Source organism: Coregonus clupeaformis, unplaced genomic scaffold, assembly GCF_020615455.1.
Source record: "Coregonus clupeaformis isolate EN_2021a unplaced genomic scaffold, ASM2061545v1 scaf0808, whole genome shotgun sequence".
Taxonomy (NCBI): Eukaryota; Metazoa; Chordata; class Actinopteri; order Salmoniformes; family Salmonidae; genus Coregonus; species Coregonus clupeaformis.
This window is the reverse complement of record NW_025534263.1, coordinates 77,295-103,561: the sequence shown is the minus strand read 5'-3', so window position 1 is coordinate 103,561 and position 26,267 is coordinate 77,295. Positions and strand designations below refer to the sequence as shown.

Sequence of the window (26,267 nt, the reverse complement as noted above, 5' to 3'; positions counted from 1 at the left end):
TAGGCAAACATCAATGGCAATCTTGAATGATAATTCATCACGGTTTACTGGTGAAATGTCCAAATGTCATGCCAATCATCTCAATCATTTCATGGGAATATGCATTTAGATCTTCTTGAATTACTGTTTCGTGAGCGAATTAACCAGTAGCTATATGTATCAATCCTTTCCAGATAACAGAGGCATGGAATATAAAACCAATGTGACTGCAGAGAAAGACCAGCTACAGACCAGTTACAACACCCTGACTAAAGAGAGAGACCAGCTACAGACCAGTTACAACACCCTGACTAAAGAGAGAGACCAGATACAGACCAGTTACAACATGCTGACTAAAGAGAGAGACCAGCTACAGACCAGTTACAACACACTGACTAAAGAGAGAGACCAGCTACAGACCAGTTACAACACCCTGACTAATGAGAGAGACCAGCTACAGACCAGTTTCAACACGCTGACTAAAGAGAGAGACCAGCTACAAACCAGTTACAACACCCTGACTAAAGAGAAAGACCAGCTACAGACCAGTTACAACATGCTGACTAAAGAGAGAGACCAGCTACAGACCAGTTACAACACACTGACTAAAGAGAGAGACCAGCTACAGACCAGTTACAACACCCTGACTAATGAGAGAGACCAGCTACAGACCAGTTTCAACACGCTGACTAAAGAGAGAGACCAGCTACAGACCAGTTACAACACCCTGACTAATGAGAGAGACCAGCTACAGACCAGTTACAACACCCTGACTAATGAGAGAGACCAGTTACAGACCAGTTACAACAACCTGACTAAAGAGAGAGACCAGTTACAGACCAGTTACAACACCCTGACTAATGAGAGAGACCCGCTACAGGAGAGAGATGATCTCAAGAGAAAGTTCTCTAATCTGAGTGAGTTCACCTAATAAATGATCATAACATCACATGCCTAATTTGCAGTCAACTTGTGTTTGTATTCTTCAATAATAGGTGCAGTATAACAATTATTGTTTTTGTCTTGTAGAACAAACCTTTCCTGAAGGCTGGCAGAAGTTTGAATCCAGTTGGTACTTCCTGTCTACTGAAACTAAAACCTGGAAGGAGAGCAGAGAGGACTGTCTGGAGAGAGGAGCAGACCTGGTGATCATAAACAACAGAGAGGAACAGGTGAGAGAGAGAGAAGAGAGAGAGAGAGAGAGAGAGAGAGAGAGAGAGAAAAAAAAAAAAGAGAGAGAGGAGAGAGAGAGAGAGAGAGAGAGAGAGAGAGAGAGAGAGAGAGAGAGGTGGAGACTGTATCAATAACGTTGTTTTCTGTCACAACAACAGACATTTATCAATGGGCTTAAAACAGTCAGTCATATCTGGATTGGTCTGACTGACTCTGTTGCTGAGGGGGCCTGGAAATGGGTGGACGGCACCACACTGACCACCCCAAGGTAATATACTACTGCTCTAATAACACTGACCACAGTGTAAGGAGTAGGACTGATTCTCTGCATTGTTCATAGTCTAGAGTGGCCAGTCTAACTCTGTCGTTTCTACTGCAGCTATTGGAGGAGTGGAGAGCCTAATGGTGGAGGAGTGGAGAATTGTGTGGTGGTACCTTACTGGTTTTCAAGCCATGGAGAATGGTGGGACTATGGGTGTTCCATTCCAGCGTGCTGGATCTGTGAAAAAGGCTATTTGTAGTCACTGCTGTTTAAGGAACTCTGAAGATTGATGATATATTTTGGTAGAATGGCACTCTGAACTAGACGTAGGAGAGAAAGGCTGACACACACACACACACACACACACACACACACACACCGGAAGCATGTACTCACGCATGCACGCACACAAAACTAAGTAGGTATATATCACTCAATAGCTGTTGTCAATGTTAAGATGTACAGTTCATTATGTAACATTACATGTAGGCTCTACAAAAATCTCTCTCTACCTCTCTCTCTCCCTCTACCTCTTTTACTTAGCAACATGTCATGTGATTTGCCATGTGGGCTTCTGATAAGTTTATTCATTATTTTTCTAGAGTTTTTTCATGATCAGTTATCATAAATCACTTTTATAATAAGAAGAACAAAAGCACAGATTAAAATATAAAGGAACAATGTCCTCTGAGGTCTACCAGCTTCCTGATTGAATTTGATTGGATCTTCAAAAAAGTGTGACATGCAGTTGGACACAAGCAGAGGGCAGAACAGAACTTAGAGGACACACACTGTTCGCAGGCAGACCCGCACGCACCCACCAACGCACGCACGTCTGTGAAGTTCCCCTTTAAAACCTCTGATAAAGATGCAGACAGATTTCTTACACACACTTCTGAATATTTCCTCACACTGATGTCACACACAGACAGCATAGATAGAAAACAAGCACCCTATTTGGCCATCGATGGCCAGTCACGGAGTGCAAGACTTAACGTGACTTCCTTATGAACAATGCCACAAACAGGCATTGCGAAATATTACATCCTGCTTGAAAGTGATTGGATACTTAAAACATTCTATCAACTGCAGTGCACCACAGACAGACATCAGAGAGGTACCAATAGATATGCTTATCAGAGCAACTACTCAACTACTGGTCATTGAAGTTAGAATCATACAGTAGATATTACCATTACGAGTCGGTTAGAAAGGTAATCATAAGTAAGTTAACACTATAAGAGGTCAGACAGACTGAATTAGTTGATTAATTGATTGATTGGGGTAATCATTGATATTCGGTACAGTTAGTTAAGATGGCCAGCTACGTCAACAAGCAGGTGATTGAATTAAACGAAGTTACTGAAGAAAACCGGAACAGAGCAACAAGGAGCGTGAAGACTGAGACCCATCTCTCAGGTACAAAGAATGATCTCTATCTTTCTCTCTCTCACACGCGGATGTAGGCAGGTATGAAACGCACTAAAACTTATGCGAGTTGGAGTGGGTCCAGGGTGTTTGGGATGATGGTGTTGATCTTAGCCATGACCAGCCTTTCAAATCATTTCATGGCTACAGGTGTGAGTGCTACAGGGCGATAGTCATTTAGACAGGTTAACTTGGCATTCTTGGGCGCAGGGACTATGGTGGTCAGCTTGAACAGAACAAACGCACACTATCACTTATCAATTGAAAATAATATTTTTAAACAGCAACACAGGGAACACCCCGCCACTGTTTTTGGTAAACAGCTGAGGGACGGGGCTGGAAAAATGTAACCACTCTCAAATTCATAGAGAGAGATATGTATGCAAGGACTGACCATCCACGAGATCAAAATGATAGTTTTAACCATCTGAGGCTATATATTGTTTGTTTACAATTTCATCTTGAAACAAGCTTATATTTTGGGTCGTGATGGGGTTAGATGGTTAAACTAAGCTCATGATGCATTTACAGTATAAGTTACATTCTTCAACAATCAATGGGGAAATATCATTATTTTTTATTTTTTATAGAAATTACAGATTGCACTTTTTAAGTCATGCTGCAGATATATTGTGTAATGTTGGCAATTTCATCATACAGTAGCTTCCTGTTTATCATATTTGAGATGACTGCAAGCTTGAGCAAACTGTTGCTGCCAACCCTCAATCTCAATATAGTCCCAAATGCTTCCCTATTAGCACAGTTGCCTTGACCAGGGCCCATAGGGCTCTGTTCAAACGTAGTGCACCATATATGGAATAGGGGGCCATTTGGGACTCCCCTTTCTAATGCTCTACTTTTGACCAAGGCCCATGGAGCAGACATACAGTATAGATTTTATTATCTCAATGTAGTTAAGTGATGACAAAGCAAGTATCAGAAATTCCAGAAATGTTTCAATATTTTTGACACACAAAAACACACCCGTTGTTATTATGTAGTACAAAGAAACGTGCACCCTGTTCACAAACCAGAAACATGCTCATTGCTCACATGGAGCGCTCGAAACAAAACACAATGAAAACATTTACAAAACTCGTAACTGATCGTATGAAATAAAACAAAACTTATCTTGGCACCACACTGCCAGGTCTCCGACCTCCTCGCTGTAGGCCGTCTCATCGTCGTAGGTGATCAGGCCTACCACCGTCGTGTCGTCGGCAAACATAATGATGGTGTTGGAGTTGTTCGCGGCCACGCAGTCATGGGTGAACAAAGAGAACAGGAAGGGACTAAGCATGCACCCCTGAGGGACCCCATGTTGAGGGTCAGTGTGGCGGATATGATGTTGCCTACCCTCACCAACTGGGGGCGGCCCATCAGGAAGTCTAGGATCCAGTTGCAGAGGGAGTTGTTTAATCCCAGGGTCCTTAGTTTAGTGATGAGCTTGGGGGCACTATGGTGTTGAATGCTGAGCTGTAGTCAATGAATAGCATTCTCACGTAGGTGTTCCTCTTGTCCAGGTGGGAAAGGGCATTGTGGAGTGCATTAGAGATTGCATCATCTGTGGATCTGTTGGGGCGGTTTGCAAATTGGAGTGGGTCTAGGGTTTCTGGGATAATGGTGTTGATGTGAGCCATGACCAGCCTTTCAAAGCACTTCATGGCTACAGACGTCACTGCTACGGGTCAGTAGTCATTTAGGCAGGTTATCTTAGTGTCCTTGGGTACGGGGACTATGGTGGTCTGCTTGAAACATGTTGGTATTACAGACTCAGTCAGGGACATGTTGAAAATGTCAGTGAAGACACTTGCCAGTTGGTCAGCATATGCTCAGAGTACACGTCCTGGTAAGCCGTCTGGCCCTGCGTCCTTGTGAATGTTGACCTGCTTAAAAGTCTTACTCACATCGGCTACGGAGAGCGTGATTACATAGTCCTCCGAACAGCTGGTGCTCTCATGCATGCTTCAGTGTTGCTTGCCTCGAAGCGAGCATAGAAGTGGTTTAGCTCGTCTGGAAGTCTTGTGTCACTGGGCAGCTTGCGGCTGTGCTTCCCTTTGTAGTCTGTAATAGTTTTCAAGCCCTGCCACATCCGACGAGCGTCAGAGCCGGTGTATTACGATTCAATCTTAGCCCTGTATTGACTCTTTGCCTGTTTGATGGTTCGTTGGAGGGCATAGCTGGATTTCTTATAAGCGTCCGGGTTAGAGTCCCGCTCCTTGAAAGCGGCAGCTCTACCCTTTAGCTCAGTGCGGATGTTTCCTGTAATCCATGGCTTCTGGTTGGTGTATGTACGTACGGTCACTGTGGGGACGACATCATCGATGCACTTATTGATGTAGCCAGTGACTTGATGTGGTGTACTCCTCAATGCTATCTGACGAATCCCGAACATGTTCCAGTCTGTGCTAGCAAAACAGTCCTGTAGCTTAGTATCTGCGTCATCTGACCACATTTTTATTAACCGAGTCACTGGTGCTTCCTGCTTTAGTTTTTGCTTATAAGCAGGAATCAGGAGGATAGAGTTATGGTCAGATTTGCCAAATGGAGGGCGAGGGAGAGCTTTGTATGCGTCTCTGTGTGTGGAGTAAAGGTAGTCTAGAGTTGTTTTTCCTCTGGTTGCACATTTAACATGCTGGTAGAAATTAGGTAGAACGGATTTAAGTTTCCCTGCATTAAAGTCCCCGGCCACTAGGAGCACTGCCTCTGGATGAGCGGTTTCCTGTCTGCTTATGGCCTTATACAGCTCATTCAGTGCAATCTTAGTGCCAGCATTGGTTTGTGGTGGTAAATAGACAGCTATGAAAAATATAGATGAAAACTCTCTTGGTAAATAGTGTGGTCTACAGCTTATCATAAGATACTCTACCTCAGGCGAGCAAAACCTCGAGACTTCCTTAGTATTTGATTTTGTGCACCAGCTGTTGTTTACAAATAAACACAGACCGCCACCCCTTGTCTTACCGGAGTCAGCCATTCTATCCTGCCGATGTAGCGTATAGCCCGCTAGCTGTATGTTGTCCATTTCGGTCGTTCATTCACGACTCCGTGAAACATAAGATGTTACAGTTTTTAATGTCCCGTTGGTAGGATAACCGTAATCTTAAATCATCCAATTTGTTCTCTAATGATTGAAGATTGGCTAATAGGATTGATGGCAGAGGCAGTTTACTCGCTCGCCGTCGGATCCTTACAAGGCACCCCGACCTACGTCCACGATATTTCCGTCTCTTCCTCATGCGAATGATGGGGATTTGGGCCTTGTCGGGTGTCTGTGGGATATCTTTCGCGCCGCCTTGTTGAAGAAAAAAATCTTCGTCCAATACGAGGTGAGTAATCGCTGTCCTGATATCCAGAAGCTCTTTTTGGTTATAAGAGACTATGGCAGAAACATTATGTACAAAATAAATTACAAATAACGCGGAAAAGCTAATAGTCAATACCTTTTATTTTTAAATTTAATTTCCTGACATTTTACACATTTTGCCATAAGGAGTAGAGAAAATGTTGCCGTTTTAAAGCAAGCTTTCTGCTATTCTAATCATTTTGCCATGGACTGGAGAGACATTTTTGCATTTTTAAAGCACATTTCCTGCAATTCTACACATTTTGTCAAGACTTATGACATGTTAATGATATATGAGTGAGAGTGACAAAATAAGTAAATGGGGATCCCCTGGAGGCCAGGGTCCCTGGGAACACATCCTATGTGCCCGGTCGGTATTCGGCCATGATTGCAAAGAGTTTAGATAGCTGGCTAGACTAACTGACAATCTAAAAATGGTTAGCTGACAAGGCTAATAGAGTGATTGTCAGTGACTGACATAACAAGAGAAAAACTGCTGATGCACAACCAAATTTCCAAATTGCCCATTGTGTATTCCCATTGTGTATTCCCATTGTGTATTCTCTACAAAGTTGAGACCCCGACTGAGTGGTTGCTTTCTCAGATCTGTATTCAAACAGTTTTAAAGAGTTGTAATTTTTTGGGTTCTGTATTCAAAAAGTTATAGTGACCTCCAAAGAAACTATTTCTTCCCCCGGAAAATGTTTTACTTTCCACAAAGTATAATTAAAACTATAGAAATCTCAAGTCACATACACACACACACACACACACACACACACACACACACACACACACACACACACACACACAAAGACAAAGACTTACACATGACACAAAAACACTGAAAAATGATAATTGATAGCAAGTCCCAGTGGAAGTTTTTTATAATGATTTTACCTTGAATGTAATATGCAAATAGCTGTATGTTTTCAGTGTATTTAGATGTATTAATGTAATTATGTGCTTCTAACATGTCATACTGATATGGTAACCTCCTCTAAAACAACATTGAGAAACAGTCCTCTTGTAGCTGGTCATGGACCAACACCACCCTCTTCTACGTGTGTTTGTTTGTTTTTATTTATTTATTTATTTATTTATTTTATTTATTTCACCTTTATTTAACCAGGTAAACCAGTTGAGAACAAGTTCTCATTTACAACTGCGACCTGGCCAAGATAAAGCAAAGCAGTGCGATAAAAACAACAATAAATAAAATAAAATAAAATAACACAGAGTTACATATGGGGTAAAACAAAACAAAGTCAAAAATACAACAGAAATACATATAATATACAGTGTGTGCAAATTTAGCAAGTTATGGATGTAAGGCAATAAAATAGGCTAAGGTGCAAAATAATTACAATTAGTATTAACACTGGAATGATAGATGTGCAAGAGATGATGTGCAAATAGAGATACTGGGGTACAAATGAGCAAAATAAATAACAATATAGGGATGAGGTAGTTGGCGGGCTAATTTCAGATGGGCTGTGTACAGGTGCAGTGATCGGTAAGGTGCTCTGACAACTGATGCTTAAAGTTAGTGAGGGAGATAAGTGTCTCCAGCTTCAGAGATTTTTGCAATTTGTTCCAGTCATTGGCAGCAGAGAACTGGAAGGAATTGCGGCCAAAGGAGGTGTTGGCTTTGGGGATGACCAGTGAGATATACCTGCTGGAGCGCAGACTACGGGTGGGTGTTGCTATGGTGACCAATGAGCTAAGATAAGGCGGGGATTTGCCTAGCAGTGATTTATAGATGGCCTGGAGCCAGTGGGTTTGGCGACGAATATGTAGTGAGGACCAGCCAACAAGAGCGTACAGGTCACAGTGGTGGGTATTATATGGGGCTTTGGAGACAAAACGGATGGCACTGTGATAGGCTACATCCAATTTGCTGAGTAGAGTGTTGGAGGCTATTTTGTAAATGACATCGCCGAAGTCAAGGATCGGTAGGATAGTCAGTTTTACGAGGGCATGTTTGGCAGCATGAGTGAAGGAGGCTTTGTTGCGAAATAGGAAACCGATTCTAGATTTAACTTTGGATTGGAGATTCTTAATGTGAGTCTGGAAGGAGAGTTTACAGTCTAACCAGACACCTAGATATTTGTAGTTGTCCACATACTCTAGGTCAGACCCGTCGAGAGTAGTGATTCTAGTCGGGTGGGCGGGTGCAAGCAGCGTTCGGTTGAAGAGCATGCATTTAGTTTTACTAGTGTTTAAGAGCAGTTGGAGGCTACTGAAGGAGTGTTGTATGGAATTGAAGCTCGTTTGGAGGTTTGTTAACACAGTGTCCAATGAAGGGCCAGATGTATACAAAATGGTGACGTCTGCGTAGAGGTGGATCTGAGAGTCACCAGCAGCAAGAGCGACGTCATTGATATACACAGAGAAAAGAGTCGGCCCAAGAATTGAACCCTGTGGCACCCCCATAGAGACTGCCATAGGTCCAGACAACAGGCCCTCTGATTTGACACATTGAACTCTATCTGAGAAGTATTTGGTGAACCAGGCGAGGCAGTCATTTGCGAAGCCAAGGCTATTTAGTCTGCCAATAAGAATGCGGTGGTTGACAGAGTCGAAAGCCTTGGCCAGGTCAATGAAAACGGCTGCACAGTACTGTCTATTATCGATCGCGGTTATAATATCGTTTAGGACCTTGAGCGTGGCTGAAGTGCACCCATGACCAGCTCGAAACCGGATTGCATAGCGGAGAAGGTACGGTGGGATTCGAAATGGTCGGTGATCTGTTTGTTGACTTGGCTTTCAAAAACCTTTGAAAGGCAGGGCAGGATGGATAAGGGTCTGTAACAGTTTGGATCTAGAGTGTCACCCCCTTTGAAGAGGGGGATGACCGCGGCAGCTTTCCAATCTCTGGGGATCTCAGACGTTACGAAAGAGAGGTTGAACAGGCTAGTAATAGGGGTTGCGACAATTTCGGCGGCTAGTTTTAGAAAGAAAGGGTCCAGATTGTCTAGCCCAGATGATTTGTAGGGGTCCAGATTTTGCAGCTCTTTTAGAACATCAGCTGTCTGGATTTGTGTGAAGGAGAAGCGGGGGGGGCATGGGCAAGTTGCAGCGGAGGGTGCAGAGCTGGTGGTCGGGGTAGTGGTAGCCAGGTGGAAAGCATGGCCAGCCGTAGCAAAATGCTTGTTGAAATTCTCGATTATTGTAGATTTATCGGTGGTGATAGTGTTTCCTAGCCTCAGTGCAGTGGGCAGCTGGGAGGAAGTGCTCTTATTTTCCATGGACTTTACAGTGTCCCAAAACTTTTTGGAGTTAGTGCTACAGGATGCAAATTTCTGTTTGAAAAAGGTAGCCTTTGCTTTCCTAACTGCTTGTGTATATTGGTTCCTAACTTCCCTGAAAAGTTGCATATCGCGGGGGCTATTTGATGCTAATGCAGTACGCCACAGGATGTTTTTGTGCTGGTTAAGGGCAGTCAAGTCTGAGGAGAACCAGGGGCTATATCTGTTCTTAGTTCTGTATTTTTTGAATGGGGCATGTCTATTTAAGATTGAGAGGAAATTACTTTTAAAGAACAACCAGGCATCCTCTACTGACGGAATGAGATCTATATCCATCCAGGATACCTGGGCCAGGTCAATTAGGAAGGCCTGCTCGCTGAAGTGTTTTTGGGAGCGTTTGACAGTGATGAGGGGTGGTCGTTTGACCGCAGACCCGTTACGGACGCAGGCAATAAGGCAGTGATCGCTGAGATCCTGGTTGAAGACAGCGGAGGTGTATTTAGAGGGTAAGATAGTCAGGATGATATCTATGAGGGTACCCATGTTTACGGATTTAGGGTTGTACCTGGTAGGTTCGTTGATAATTTGTGTGAGATTGAGGGCATCTAGTTTAGATTGTAGGATGGCCGGGGTGTTAAGCATATCCCAATTTAGGTCACCAAGCAGTACGAACTCTGAGGATAGATGGGGGGCAATCAATTCACATATGGTGTCCAGGGCACAGCTGGGGGCTGAGGGGGTCTGTAGCAAGCGGCAACAGTGAGAGATTTATTTCTGGAAAGGTGGATTTTTAGAAGTAGAAGCTCAAACTGTTTGGGCACAGACCTGGATAGTATGATGGAGCTCTGCAGGCTATCTCTACAGTAGATTGCAACTCCACCACCTTTGGCAGTTCTATCTAGACGGAAAATGTTATAGTTGGGGATGAAAATTTCAGAATTTTTGGTGGCCTTCCTAAGCCAGGATTCAGACACTGCTAGAACATCAGGGTTGGCGGAGTTTGCTAACGCAGTGAATAACTCAAACTTAGGAAGGAGGCTTCTGATATTTATGTGCAGAAAACCAATACTTTTACGGTTACAGAAGTCAACAAATGATAGCTCCTGGGGAGTAGGAGTGATACTGGGGGCTGCAGGGCCTGGGTTAGCCTCTACATCACCAGAGGAACAGGGGAGGACTAGAATAAGGATACGACTAAAGGCTTTAAGAACTGGTCTTCTAGTGCGTTGGGTACATAGAATAAAGGGGGGCAGTTCTCCGGGCGTTGTAGAAAAGATTCAGGGCATTATGTACAGAAAAGGATATGGAAGGATATGAGTACAGTTCAGGTAACCCTAAGCATTGGGTAACAATGAAAGAGAAAGCGTCATTGGAGGCATCGATTGAGCCGGTCTCGGCGTGTATGGGGGGTGGAACAAAGGAACTATATGAGGCAGTTTGAGAGGGACTAGGGGTTCTACAGTGAAATTGTATAATAAGAACTAACCCAAACAGCAATAGGCAAGGCATAATTGACATGGGAGAGAGGCATAAAGCAGTCACAGGTGTTATTAGAGAGAGCTAAGACACAACTGGAAATAGCGATAACGTTTGGGCTAAGACTAAACAGAATAAACAGGACAGGGTACCGTGTAAAGGAACAGTCCAGCAGGCATCAGCTGTGCAGCTGAGTGATCATAAGGTCCAGTGAACAGCAATATGTGAGTCCGAGACAGTTCAAATTGGTGCTTCAGCACAGCTAGCAGGGAGCACAGTTGTAGTTTGCGTGTGCTAGCGGGCCGGGGCTGGCAGATGGATCTTCGTGGTCGTTGCAACGCAGCCTGTTGAAACCACATCAGACTATTTAGTCGGCAAACCAGTCGTGTTGGATTGGCGAGGCTCAGTGTCAACACTAGGAGGTCCCGTCCGTTTGACAGAGAGGTAGATAGCCAGGAGATGGGCCTGAGGCTAGCTCAAGGCTAACTGGTGCTTGCTATAGGGCAATGGTAATCAGCCAACAACAGGTTGCAGCTAGCTAGCTGGTTGTGATGATCCGGCGCTAGGGTCCAGTGATTCCGGCAGAAAGTCCAATAAACTCTGGGTCAATAGCACGCTGGGTCGATAGCTAGCTGTGCAGACTGGCCGACGAATTGTCCAGGCTAGAGCTAGAGCTGGCTGGTGGATAGTGTAGGCCACGGACAGTGGTGAAAACGCTAACGGTGACTAATAGCAGGTAGCCATTCAGATTGCGGCTACACTCGTTTCAGCTTACGGTTCTTGATGAAAGTTATAAAGAAATAATAGAATCCTTTCCACGTTGGGTGAGGCGGGTTGCAGGAAAGTATATTTAGTTAAAGAATGAAAGTAAAAATTGAGAAATATATACAAAATAGACAAAAAAGTGTGTGAGTGTGCGTGTGTGGGTATGTGTGAATGGGTACGTTGTGTATGTGTGTTCTCACATTAGAGTGTCTTTCCTCAGGACCTGAGGATCCAGGGAGAAGACTCTACAGGATGGTTGCTGTGAGCTTTGGGATGCTGTGTGTTCTACAAGTCACTCTCAACATCTCCCTGAGACCAGTCTGTGAGTGTATTGTTATCTAATCATTACACTATATCAGACTTTCACTATAAGGTCCTATATTCAGATGAATGTTGTTATCTGTGTAACTAAATTCCTCCTCTGTTAGACATGTTCAAGGAACTAGCAAAACACATCCAAGATATTCTGTCCACTTTTAGCAGACTGTATAGACCTTCAGTTTCTAACGCCTGCCACTTACAGTAGCAGTAAGAAATTGCCTTTTCACCAGTAATTTTAGTATATGTATCAATCCTTTCTAGATAACAGAGGCATCACCAAAGTGACTGCAGAGAGAGACCAGCTACAGACCAGTTACAACAACCTGACTAAAGAGAGAGACCAGATACAAAAGGAGAGAGATGATCTCAAGAGAAAGTTCTCTAATCTGAGTGAGTTCACCTAATAAATGATCATAACATCACATTCCTAATATGCAGTCAACTGGTATTTGTATTCTTCAATAATAGGTGCAGAATAATAAGATGGAAATTCATGTGTTTGTCTTGTAGAACAAACCTATCCTGAAGGCTGGCAGAAGTTTGGATCCAGTTGGTACTTCATCTCTACTGAGACTAAAACCTGGAGGGAGAGCAGACAGAACTGTCTGGAGAGAGGAGCAGACCTGGTCATCGTAAACAGTGATAAGGAACAGGTGAGAGAGAGAGAGAGAGAGAGAGAGAGAGAGAGTAGAGAGTGGGAGAGAGAGAGAGAGAGAGAGAGAGAGAGAGAGAGAGAGAGAGAGAGAGAGAGAGAGAGAGAGAGAGAGAGAGAGAGAGAGAGAGAGAGAGAGAGAGAGAGAGAGAGAGAAATTAATAATGTTGTTTTCTATCACAACAACAGACATTAATCAATAGGCTTAAAACAGTCAGTCATGTCTGGATTGGTCTGACTGACTCTGTTACTGAGGGGACCTGGAAATGGGTGGACGGAACACCACTGACCACCCAAAGGTAATATACTACTGCTCTAATAACACTGACCACCCCAAGGTAAGAGACTACTGCTCTAATAACGCTGACACAGTGTAAGGAGTAGGACTGATTCTCTGCATTGTTCATACTCTAGGTTCTGAGAGAGAGGCCAGTCTAACTCTGTTGTTTCTACTATTGGTATTGGGAGAGAGGAGATCCTAGTGGTGGTGTACGTGAGAATTGTGTGTTGTTCGAACACAGGTTATCAGGCCAAGGAACATGGCAGGACTATCCATGTTCATATAACAGATGCTGGATATGTGAGATATAGTTATCTCTCGCTCTCTCGTAGTTATCATGTTGATGGTCGTGCTGAACGTCATGATGCCAACTACAGTGCCTTCAGAAAGTATTCACACCCCTTGACTTTTTCCAAATTTTGTTGTGTTACAGCATTAATTTAGATTTTATTGTCACTGGCCTACACACAATAACCCATAATGTCAAATTGGAAATATGTTTTTAATTTTTTTAAACAAATTAATAAAAGTTTTCAAGCTGAAATGTCTTGAGTCAGTAAGTATTCAACCCCTTTGTTATGGCAAGCCTAAATAAGTTCAGGAGAAAAAAATGTGCTTAACCTTGACACATAATAAGTTGCATAGACTAACTCTGTGTTAAATACTAGTGTTTAATTAACATGAACATTTTGAATGACTTCCTCATCTCTGTACCCCACATGTACGATTATCTGTAAGGTCCCTCTGTCGAGCAGTGAATTTCAAACACAGATTCAACCACAAAGACCAGGGAGGTTTTCCAATGCCTCGCAAAGAAAGGCATTGATTGGTAGATGGGTAAGAAAATAAAATAAAGCAGGTATTAAATATACCTTTGAGCATGGTGAAGTTATTAATTACACTTTGGATGGTGTATCAATACCCACAGTCACTACAAAGATATAGGTGTCCTTCCTAACTCAGTTGCCGGAGAGGAAGAAACCCCTGAGGCCAATGGTGACATTAAAACAGTTACAGAGTTGAATGTCTGTGAAATGAGAAAACTGAGGATGGATCAACAACATCGTAGTTACTAAACTGATTGACAGAGTGAAAAGAAGGAAGCCTGTACATAATAACAAATATTTCAAAACATGCATCCTGTTTGTAACAAGGCACTAAAGTAATACTGCAAAAACTGTGGCAAAGCAATTAACTTTTGGTCCTGAATACAAAAAGTTTTATGTTTGTTATGTTTGGGGCAAATCCAATACAACACATCACAGAGTACCAAACTCCATATTTTCAAGCATAGTGGTGGCTGCATCATGTTATGGGTATGCTTGTAATCGTTTTAGGAGTGGGGAGTTTTTCAGGATAAAAAATAAACGGAATAGAGCTAAGCACAGGAAAAATCCTAGAGGAAAACCTGGTTCTGTCTGCGTTGCACCAGACACTGGGAGATGAATTCACCTATCAGCAAGAAAATAACCTAAAACACAAGGCCAAATCTACACTGGAGTTGCATACCAAGAAGACAGTCCCTGAGTGGCCGAGTTACAGTTTTGACTTAAATCTACTTGACCATCTATGGCAATGATCAACCACCCGATTTGACAGAGCTTGAAGAATTTTGAAAAGAATAATGGACAAATGTTGCACAATCCAGGTGTGGAAAGACTAACAGCTGTAATCACTGCCAAAAGTCCTTCTACAAAGTATTAACTCAGGGGTGTGAATACTTATGTAAATTAGATATACGTATATATATTTCATTTTCAAAAAATTTGCTAAAATTTCTAAAAACATGATTTCACTTAGTCACTGTGGGGTACTGTGGGTAGACGGGTGAGAAAAAAATATCAATTTAATACATTTTAAATTCAGGCTGTAACACAACAGCATTTTTAATAAGTCAAGGGGTATGAATATTTTCTGAAGGCACTGTAGTGGTTAAAGTGAGCGATAAACTCACCATAGTGGTTAAATAGGATTATTAAAGACTCGCCAATGGTCTCTTTCTCAATTCATCTTTCCTCAATTCCTCCTCGCATCCTCTCTCTCTTCGCCTCCTTCTCAAAATACATTGGAGAATACAAGCCTTGAATACCCCTTTCCATAGTTGGGTCATAATAGTTTGTAGGTCAAACCGTTCGGACCCTACAGACGTTTTCGTGAGAAGAGCGATTTTCGGGATGTCTCATGGTCTGACAAACACCGCTGTAGCTCTGCCACCTTCCACCGCAGATGCGGAAGGCTGACATAAGCGGATGCGGTGGATTGAGACGCAGCCAATCTCTAAGTTAAACTGATGGATTTTGATGGGGATTTTTGTATTACGTTACTTAGATTGGCCTGCGGGTGCATCAGACTCTCAGGCTTTCTTTCTGTCACCCAGCATAAGTTGGAGGTAGCTGGAGTTGGATACATGGAATATCTAGTCCAGCCGAATGGGCCAGACAGCTCTCCCTCAGACACTTGCCTGGAAGCCACCAGCTCCTTCACACTTCAATAGCTTCTCTTTGTATGTTTGACATGGAGATTGGAGGAAACATTCCAGAGTGTACTAAGCCAACATTAGAACTGAATATAGCAGGTCTGTTAGTGACCTCGACTGGTCAGGTCCTAACTTCCCAATAATGCTGGGATCAACAGGCTTTCTGTCGGTCACCCACAGTGGTATAAAGTACTTATGTAAAAAATACTTTTAAATACTACTTAAGTAGTTTTGGGGGGTTTTGTACTTTACTATTTATATTTTTGACAACTTTTACTTCACTACATTCCTAAAGAAAATCATGTAATTTTTGCTCCATACCTTTTCCCTGACTCCCAAAAGTACTTGTTTGGTTCAGGTCCAGTCTTCCCCATAATGCTGCCATTAACAGGCTTTCTGTCTGTCACCCAGCATAAGTTGGAGGTAGCTGGAGTTGGATACATGGCATTTCTACGGCAGAATCACATCAGTATGCAAATAAACCCAAACTCTGGATAGATTGGCTAGACCAATGAGGCCACACCTCTGAACTCACCTTAACACAGCTCACCTTAGCTACCATGTCAACTGTGCAGAGGGACATGTCCTAAAATAATTATAAAATCATCATGAAAATTAATATTTATTTTCCATTATGTGATTGATCACTTCAATACCAGCAATAACTTGAACCATATTGTTCTGGACCAGCTACAGACCAGTTAAAACACCCCGACTAAAGAGAGAGACCAGCTACAGACGGAGAGATTTTCTTAGTGGGAGTCTTACAAATCTCAGTGAGTAAAGCTACAGGAATAAATGATAATGTCATTAATCACACACACCTGATCATAAGTCTGTATTCTTTCTTTAAGTGTACAGTGTGATAAGTTGAAGGTAATTCATGTGTTCATCTTGCAGAACAACCTTGTCATAACAGCTGGCAGAACTTTACTGCAGCTGTTACTTCCCCCTCTACGGAGACTAAAACCTGGGAGGAGAGCAGACAGACTACTAAGCTATATGTAATTTCTTAAAGAAGGTCATACCAAAGATCATTTGGCTATTTGATTTTGAATTTTAAGACCCCTTGAAGTATAAAAATATATATGTAAAAATATTTAATAAAAAATGTGTTTTGGCCTTACTGCTATTAGCCTATACAGTGGGGGAAACAAAGTATTTAGTCAGTCACCAATTGTGCAACTTCTCCCACTTAAAAAGATGAGAGAGGCCAGTAATTTTCATCATAGGTACACGTCAACTATGACAGACAAATTGAGAATTTTCTTTCAAGAAAATCACATTGTAGGACTTTTAATGAATATATTTGCAAATTATGGTGGACAATAAGTATTTGGTCACCTACAAACAAGCAAGATTTCTGGCTCTCACAGACCTGTAACTTCTTCTTTAAGAGGCTCCTCTGTCCTCCACTCGTTACCTGTATTAATGGCACCTGTTTGAACTTGTTATCAGTATAAAAGACACCTGTCCACAACCTCAAACAGTCACACTCCAAACTCCACTATGGCCAAGACCAAAGAGCTGTCAAAGGACACCAGAAACAAAATTGTAGACCTGCACCAGGCTGGGAAGACTGAATATGCAATAGGTAAGCAGCTTGGTTTGAAGAAATCAACTGTGGGAGCAATTATTAGGAAATGGAAGACATACAAGACCACTGATAATCTCCCTCGAACTGGGGCTCCACGCAAGATCTCACCCCGTGGGGTCAAAATGATCACAAGAACGGTGAGCAAAAATCCCAGAACCACACGGGGGACCTAGTGAATGACCTGCAGAGAGCTGGGACCAAAGTAACAAAGCCTACCATCAGTAACACACTACGCCGCCAGGGACTCAAATCCTGCAGTGCGAGACGTGTCCCCCTGCTTAAGCCAGTACATGTCCAGGCCCGTCGGAAGTTTGCTAGAGTGCATTTGGATGATCCAGAAGAGGATTGGGAGAATGTCATATGGTCAGATGAAACCAAAATATAACTTTTTGGTAAAAACTCAACTCGTCGTGTTTGGAGGACAAAGAATGCTTAGTTGCATCCAAAGAACACAATACCTACTGTGAAGCATGGGGTGGAAACATCATGCTTTGGGGCTGTTTTTCTGCAAAGGGACCAGGACGACTGATCCGTGTAAAGGAAAGAATTAATGGGGCCATGTATCGTGAGATTTTGAAAATATTTGGAGGGAGTTGAAAGTCCGTGTTGCCCAGCGACAGCACCAAAACATCACTGCTCTAGAGGAGATCTGCATGGAGGAATGGGCCAAAATACCAGCAACAGTGAGTGAAAACCTTGTGAAGACTTACAGAAAAAGTTTGACCTGTGTCATTGCCAACAAAGGGTATATAACAAAGTATTGAGAAACTTTTGTTATTGACCAAATACTTATTTTCCACCATAATTTTCAAATAAATCCATTAAAAATCGTACAATGTGATTTTCTGGATTTTTTTTCCTCATTTTGTCTGTCATAGTTGATGTGTACCTATGATGACAATTACAGGCCTCTCTCATCTTTTTAAGTGGGAGAACTTGCACAATTGGTGGCTGACTAAATACTTTTTTTCCCCACTGTACATTGAATAACAGATTCACTACATGGAACAACACATAGTCCCCAACTCTAAAGTTTGTTCTGAAGTGTCTGAGAGATATCAGAAAGATCAGGAGACATAGTTTTGATTTATTTTTTGTACAGTCTAAGCCCTGTCTAAGCCGGTGGGAGGAGCTATAGGAGGACAGGATCATTGTAATGGCTGGAATGGTATTAAAGGCACTGGTTTCCATATGTTTGATGCGTTTGATACTATACCATTAATTCCATTGCAGCCATTACAATGAGCCCAACCTCCTATCGCTCTTCCCACCAGCCCCACTTGTGATGTTGTACTAAAAGACAGGGTGGAAATATATGATCTTGTTGTCATAATACATGTGAAGGGTTTTAATTCTTCTTTCTATTCTTTTAAATCTGTCAAACTGAAACTATGGCGATCTTGTCACAACTTCTGCTTTTGGTGAAATTCCCCTGTAAACCAAGTTGACCCCCAGAGTTTCATTCTGAATAAATCAAATCAAATCAAATCAAATCAAATTTTATTGGTCACATGCGCCGAATACAACAGGTGCAGACATTACAGTGAAATGCTTACTTACAGCCCTTAACCAACAGTGCATTTATTTTAAACAAAAAAAGTAAGAATAAAACAACAACAAAAAAGTGTTGAGAAAAAAAGAGCAGAAGTAAAAATAAAGTGACAGTAGGGAGGCTATATATACAATAGAATAAAGTGACAGTAGGGAGGCTATATATACAGGGGGTACCGTTGCATAGTCAATGTGCGGGGGCACCGACTAGTTGAGGTAGTTGAGGTAATATGTACATGTGGGTAGAGTTAAAGTGACTATGCATAAATACTTAACAGAGTAGCAGCAGCGTAAAAAAGTATGGGGTGGGGGGGCAGTACAAATAGTCCGGGTAGCCATGATTAGCTGTTCAGGAGTCTTATGGCTTGGGGGTAGAAGCTGTTGAGAAGTCTTTTGGACCTAGACTTGGCACTCCGGTACCGCTTGCCGTGCGGTAGCAGAGAGAACAGTCTATGACTAGGGTGACTGGAGTCTATGACAATTTTGAGGGCCTTCCTCTGACACCGCCTGGTATAGAGGTCCTGGATGGCAGGGAGCTTTGCCCCTGTGATGTACTGGGCCGTACGCACTACCCTCTGTAGTGCCTTGCGGTCAGAGGCCAAGCAGTTGCCATACCAGGCAGTGATGCAACCAGTCAGGATGCTCTCGATGGTGCAGCTGTAGAATTTTTTGAGGATCTGAGGACCCATGCCAAATCTTTTTAGTCTCCTGAGGGGGAATAGGCTTTGTCGTGCCCTCTTCACGACTGTCTTGGTGTGTTTGGACCATGATAGTTCGTTGGTGATGTGGACACCAAGGAACTTGAAGCTCTCAACCTGTTCCACTACAGCCCCGTCGATGAGAATGGGGGCGTGCTCAGTCCTCTTTTTTTTTCCTGTAGTCCACAATCATCTCCTTTGTCTTGGTCACGTTGAGGGAGAGGTTGTTGTCCTGGCACCACACGGCCAGATCTCTGACCTCCTCCCCTATAGGCTGTCTCATCGTTGTCGGTGATCAGGCCTACCACTGTTGTGTCGTCGGCAAACTTAATGATGGTGTTGGAGTCGTGCCTGGCCATGCAGTCATGGGTGAACAGAGAGTACAGGAGGGGACTGAGCACGCACCCTGAGGGGCCCCCCGTGTTGAGGATCAGTGTGGCAGATGTGTTGTTACCTACCCTTACCACCTGGGGCGGCCCGTCAGGAAGTCCAGGATCCAGTTGCAGAGGGAGGTGTTTAGTCCCAGGATCCTTAGCTTAGTGATGAGCTTTGAGGGCACTATGGTGTTGAATGCTGAGCTGTAGTCAATGAATAGCATTCTCACGTAGGTGTTCCTCTTGTCCAGGTGGGAAAGGGCAGTGTGGAGTGCGATAGAGATTGCATCATCTGTGGATCTGTTGGGGCGGTATGCAAATTGGAGTGGGTCTAGGGTTTCTGGGATTATGCTGTTGATGTGAGCCATGACCAGTCTTTCAAAGCACTTCATGGCTACAGACGTCAGTGCCACGGGTCGGTAGTCATTTAGGCAGGTTATCTTAGAGTTCTTGGGCACGGGGACTACTGTGAATAACTCTTCACAGTCAGCATAGATAGAAAAAAGACTCCTAAAAAATGTTTAAAAAATGTAATCGGTGGCCGGTCACACTGTGTGGTGTCTTTTCACTAGGTACAGATCTAGGATCAGCTTTCCCTCCCCCAATCTTAACCTTAACTATTTGTGGTGGAAATGCAAAACTGACCCAAGACAAAGAAAAATAGTGTCAATACAGTAAGTCACATAGACGCAACGCTGGTGGTGCTGTAAACTCAGTAAGGATATATGTAGTTTAAATGTCAATTAACAGGATCCCAATTTATGTTATCAGATCTAAAATTGGGACCCTGTGAATTCAGATATACATCATATAACATGGTATAGAGTCATATCATGTATTATATTATCAAACTAAGGCTGGTGGGAGTCACGTGGTGGCCAGTGTTTCTAATCCACTGTGGTTGACTGATAAATAGTTTCACTACCATAAATCACACAGAGACACAGGTACATAAGTACATTAGAGCTGAGGTTAGAAGTAGAAGTTACTGTATTTGACCACAAGTGTGTTAAGATGTCAGAGGGAGTCTATGAAAACTCAGATAGATTTGAAGAAGACGAACCTAATGCAATGAAGAACACGGACATTGATGGCCAATTATGTGGCAACGTAAGAGCCTTCAAGCCCAGTCCAAGAGATAGAGTTTTTGCTCAACATTCAGATAAAATTGCACACTCACACACACACACTGTGTGAACGCCGACCCAACTTTGCTGTTTTGTGATTCTTTATTTTCACTAAATGTATCCACTATAGTTTCTTATGATAGACAATAACTTTTGAACATCAGATCGGGAGTTAGTAACCTCAATTCCGGCTTCAACTTTGACTCATCTGCCCTGGGCTCTTTATGGAATTCCGACCCAATTTTCAGGGAATCCAAGAGGAAACGCCGGCGATACAGAGGCAAGAGAGGGGGAGTCCTGGAGGGATTAAGGCAAAGGGAAAACCGGCCACCTCTTCCCTCCATTCAGTCACTTGATAATAAGATGGATGACGGGACTCAGGTAACTGCAATATTCTCTTATTTTTCTGAAACATGGCTTTCAGACAAGATACCCCTCATAAGGAGTTTTCAGCCGTTATCGTAACTGTTGTATACATTCAAGATAGACAGAGGTGAAGCTGAGGAGAGGATTGTGGATATCTACATAAGTGCAGACACCCTGAGAGACGGTGAGACCATCACCAAGACACACACACACAAGCACATAGACTCACGTAAACGTATATTTGATGTGTCCACAGAGCCTGATAGCTCAGGGAAGAGATGTTCTTTAGGGAAGAGATCCTCCAGAGTTGCTGCAGTGTGTCTGGTGCTGCTGTGTGTTCTCCTACTGGCTGGGATCATAGGCCTGTCTGTCTACTGTGAGTTTCTGTCCAGGTTCATGGCTTATCACCTAGTTGTAAGAAGTGCTGGTTACTAGGCCTATTTACCTGGTGTTTTAGCTAGTAACTATGTGTAGAGAATCAGCTATTAAAGACTACCAGAACCCACTCGATTCTCCAATTACATTGAATGAACTACAGGACAAAATACAAACCCTCCAACACAAAAAGGCCTGTGGTCTTGATGGTATCCTAAATAAAATGATAAAATATACAGACAACAAATTCCAATTGGCTATACTTAAACTCTTTAACATCATTCTCAGCTCTGGCATCTTTCCCAATATTTGGAGCCAAGGACTGATCACCCCAATCCACAAAAGTGGAGACAAATTTGACCCCAGTAACTACCGTGGGATGTGTGACAACAGCAACCTTGGGAAAATCCTCTCCATTATCATTAACAACAGACTCGTACATTTCCTCAGTGAAAACAATGTACTGAGTAAATGTCAAATTGGCTTTTTACCAAATTGCCGTACGACAGACCACAACTCAGAGAATCCGTCCTACTCCTTACACTGTGGTCAGTGTTATTAGAGCAGTAGTCTCTTACCTTGGGGTGGTCAGTGGGGTGCCGTCCACCCATTTCCAGGTCCCCTCAGTAAAAAAGTAAATCAGATCAATCCAGACATAACTGACTGATTCAAACCCATTGATAAATGTCTGTTTTGACAGAAAACAACATTGTTAATATAGTCTCCACTTCTATTCTCTCTCTCTATCTCTCTCTCTAACCAATAGGTGACAACATCACTTAACAACTCAGCAATGAGAGAGAGAGAGAGAGAGAGATAATATATAATATTTATTGTTCATTTCACTTGTGTTTACTATCTGCTTCACTTGCTTTGGCAATGTTAACATATGTTTCCCATGAGAGATGCAATGCTACATAATGAATTATAAATATTAACATTGAAAAAATAAAAAACGTTATAAAGAAGAAAAAAGAAACCACAGAACAGAATGAACAAGTGGGATGAACAGGGTGTTACAAAAAACTGTCTGGTCTAAAATCTGTGTCCCAAATTGTACCCTATTTCCCTATGTAGTGCACTGTATAGAGATAAGAGTCTCCTTCTTATTGGTGGAAGAGCCTTGAAACATCCTGACACCTACAGCCGTCTTATTGGTGGATAGAGCCTTGAAACATCCAGCTGTTGGACACAGACAGAGAACAGAGAAGTACAGGGTTTAGACACATCAGACTAACTACTGCTCAGTCAGTTAGAAAGGTAATCATACAGTAAGTTAATACTATAAGTAAAAGTATGTTAGAATCATAGATATTACAATAAGAGGTCAGACATACTGAATTAGTTGTTTAATTGATTGATTGGGGTAATCATTGATATATTCGGTTAGTTAAGATGGCCAACTATGTCAACAAACAAGTTATTGAATTAAACAAGATGAATGAAGAAAGCCGGAACAGAGCAATGAGGAGCGTGAAGACTGAGACCCTTCGCTCAGGTAAGAACTAAGAATGATCTATCGTGTAAGCACTCTCAAATTCATAGACAGAGCTATGTATGCTCAGTGTCAGCTTGTTTTACTCTGGAATTGTAAATAATGGAATTGTACAAACTTTATATTGCCTTAAAGCTACAGTAAATTTTTTGGGGCGACCCGACCAAATTCACATAAATGTTATAGATCTTTCACCCCCCATCCAAAGCAAGTCAAAGAAGTGGTAGATCTGTTCTATGTGTGCTATTTCTATGCTTCCCTTTCTGAAATTTCATTTTTGCGTCTTTTACCTTAGGTTTTGTACAGCAACTTCAAACAGCTGAATATACAATATTTATTTTACACAATGACTGCTTGTTTTGTCACATAACATATTAGAATTTTAGCAACCAGGAAATGGCGGAGCAATTTCTGCATAGAGCATCTTTAAATGGTTAAAACAATCATTTTGAGCTCACGGATGGGCAGTCCTTGCATACATAGCTCTGTCTATGAATTTGAGAGTGATTACTTTTCTGTGTATTTTGGGTCCTGATGGGGTTATTTATAAGTTACATTCTTCAAGAATGAATGGGTAAATATCATACATTTCAAAGTCCTAAAAATGTATGCAGCAATCACAGATAGCCTCTTTAAATCATGCTACAGCTATATTGTGTAATTTTGGTAATGTCATCATACAGTATCTTCCTGTTTATCAGATTCGAGATGACCACACTCTTGAGCAAACTGTTGCTGCCAACCCACATTTGGGGTAAAACCAATGACACATTGGAAATGTTAGGTTCTCAGAATTAGTTAATGTTTTGTGGGATGACGTGTGTTCTGTTTTAATCTAAATCATTAGTGATGATGGTGTGTGTGTGTGTGTGTGTGTGTGTGTGTGTGTGTGTGTGTGTGTGTGTGTGTGTGTGTGTGTGTGTGTGTGTGTGTGTGTGTGTTCCTCTGCAGATGGAAAACCAAGACTCTACAGCCTGGCTGCCGTGTGTTTTGGAGTCCTGTGTGTTCTACAAGTCACTCTCAACATCTCCCTGAGGCTGACTTTCTGTGAGTGAGTCTGAGTCCCAAATGACACCCTATTAGCGCAGTACTTTTGACAGTGCACTATGCAGGGAATAGGGTGCCATTTGGGACCCTATTCCATTTGGGACCGTATTCCATTTGGGACCCTGTTCCATTTGGGACGATATTCCATTTGGGACCCTATTCCATTTGGGATCCTATTCCATTTGGGATCCTATTCCATTTGGGACCCTATTCCATTTGGGACCCTATACCATTTGGGACCCTATTCCATTTGGGACCCTATTCCATTTGGGACCCTATTCCATTTGGGATCCTATCCCATTTGGGACCCTATTCCATTTGGGACCCTATTCCATTTGGGACCCTATTCCACGTTTAGTGCATTATTTTTGACCAGGGCCCAAAGGGCAGATATGTATTATATTATCACACTATAGTTCTGTTCTCACAAAGCAAGGATCATAATTCCTGTAGTTTGTCAATATTGTTGACACACACAAAAAAAAGAAGTTTTAATTATGCAGTACAAAGAAATGTGCGCTCTGTTTACAATGGTCTATTCCTAGACTGTGCATGAGTTTCAAGTTTGAGAAAGTTTACAATTTATCAAATTTCTACCGATCTGTGTGCCAGTTATGATTTTCATATGCATGTTTTAGTGGAACAGTTTCAGTTCAATAATAACGTTTTAGTTTTTCAAAATAATTGTCACGTGGTTAATAATACAAACCGGATTTACATTTACATGATTTAGGAGACACTCTTATCCAGAGCGACCTTACAGGAGCAATTAGGAGTAAGTGCCTTAAGGGCACATCGACAGATTCTTCACCTATTTGGCTCGGGGATTCAAACCAGCGACCTTTCGTATACTGGCCCAACGCTCTTCACCGCTAGGCTACCTGCCGCTTATAACCGGAATTAAAATGATAAACATCTCAAAGTTAAAATTCAACTAATGCAAGAGCACCAGCCTCTGCCATATGGACACATTTATACACCGTGATACATTGGCGCCTAAAGAAATGAGTGCATGCACTAAGAGTTAGCCTATAAGACAATGTAGCAGTAAGCCTAAAACTACTATTGTCAAGTAAGTAAAAATAGAGTGCCTTCGGAAAGTATTCAGACCCCTTGACTTTTTCCATAGTTTTTTCCATATTAAAGCCTTATTCAAAAATGGATTAAATGAAATTCAATCCTCAGCAACTATACACAATGCCTCATAATGACAAAGCAAAACCGTAAAAAAAAAAAATGTTTGCACATTTATTACACATAAAAAACAGAAATACATTATTTTCATATATATTCAGACCCTTTGCTATGAGACTCGAAATTGAGCTCTGATGCCTCATGTTTCTATTGATCATCTTTAAGATGTTTCTACAACTTGATTGGAGTCCACCTGTGGTAAATTCAATTGATTGGACCTCATTTGGAAAGGGACATACCTGTATATATAAGGTCCCACAGTTGACAGCGCATGTCAGAGCAAAAACAAAGCCATGAGGTCGAAGGAATTGTCCATAGAGCTCCGAGACAGGATTGTGTTGAGGCACAGATCTGGGGAAGGGTACCAAAACATTTCTGCAGCATTGAAGGTCCCCAAGAACACGGTGGCCTCCATCAGTCTTAAATGGAAGAAGTTTGGAACATTTACATTTACGTCATTTAGCAGACGCTCTTATCCAGAGCGACTAACAGTAGTGAGTGAATACATTTTACCACCAAGACTCTTCCTAGAGCTGCCCGCCCAGCCAAACTGAGCAATGGGGGGAGAAGGGTCTTGAACTGGGAGGTGACCAAGAACCCGATTGTCGCTCTGACAGAGCTCTAGAGTTCCACTGTGGAAATGGGAGAACCTTCCAGAAGGACAACCATCTCTGCAGCACTCCACCAATCAGGCCTTTATGGTAGAGTGGCCAGATGGGAGCCACTCCTCAGTAAAAGGCACATGATAGCCCACTTGGAGTTTGCTAAAAGGCACGTGAAGACACTGAGACCATGAGAAACAAGATTCTCTGGTCTGATGAAACCAAGATTGAACTCTTTGGCCTGAATACCAAGCGTCTGGAGGAAACCTGGCACCATCCCTACGGTGAAGCATGGTGGTGGCAGCATCATGCTGTGGGAATGTTTTTCAGCGGCAGGACCTGGGAGACTAGTCAGGATTAAGGGAAAGATGAACGGAGCAAAGTACAGAGAGATCCTTGATGAAAACCTGATCCAGAGTGCTCGGGCCCTCA

At 42.4% G+C, this 26,267-nt stretch overlaps 1 protein-coding gene across 1 annotated transcript in view; it reads left to right on the top strand.

Moving 5' to 3' along the window:
• Positions 1–12,660, top strand: part of LOC121559497 (CD209 antigen-like protein A) — a gene marked incomplete at its 3' end in the record, with an annotated part of 51,275 nt that extends 38,615 nt beyond the window's left edge. Inside the window, exons 2-4 of the mRNA XM_045216812.1 lie at positions 11,901–12,002; positions 12,263–12,391; positions 12,512–12,660. Coding sequence (XP_045072747.1) covers positions 11,901–12,002; positions 12,263–12,391; positions 12,512–12,660 — 380 coding nt within the window. The remainder of the gene's footprint in view (positions 1–11,900; positions 12,003–12,262; positions 12,392–12,511) is intronic.
• Between the last annotated feature and the right edge of the window lie 13,607 nt (positions 12,661–26,267).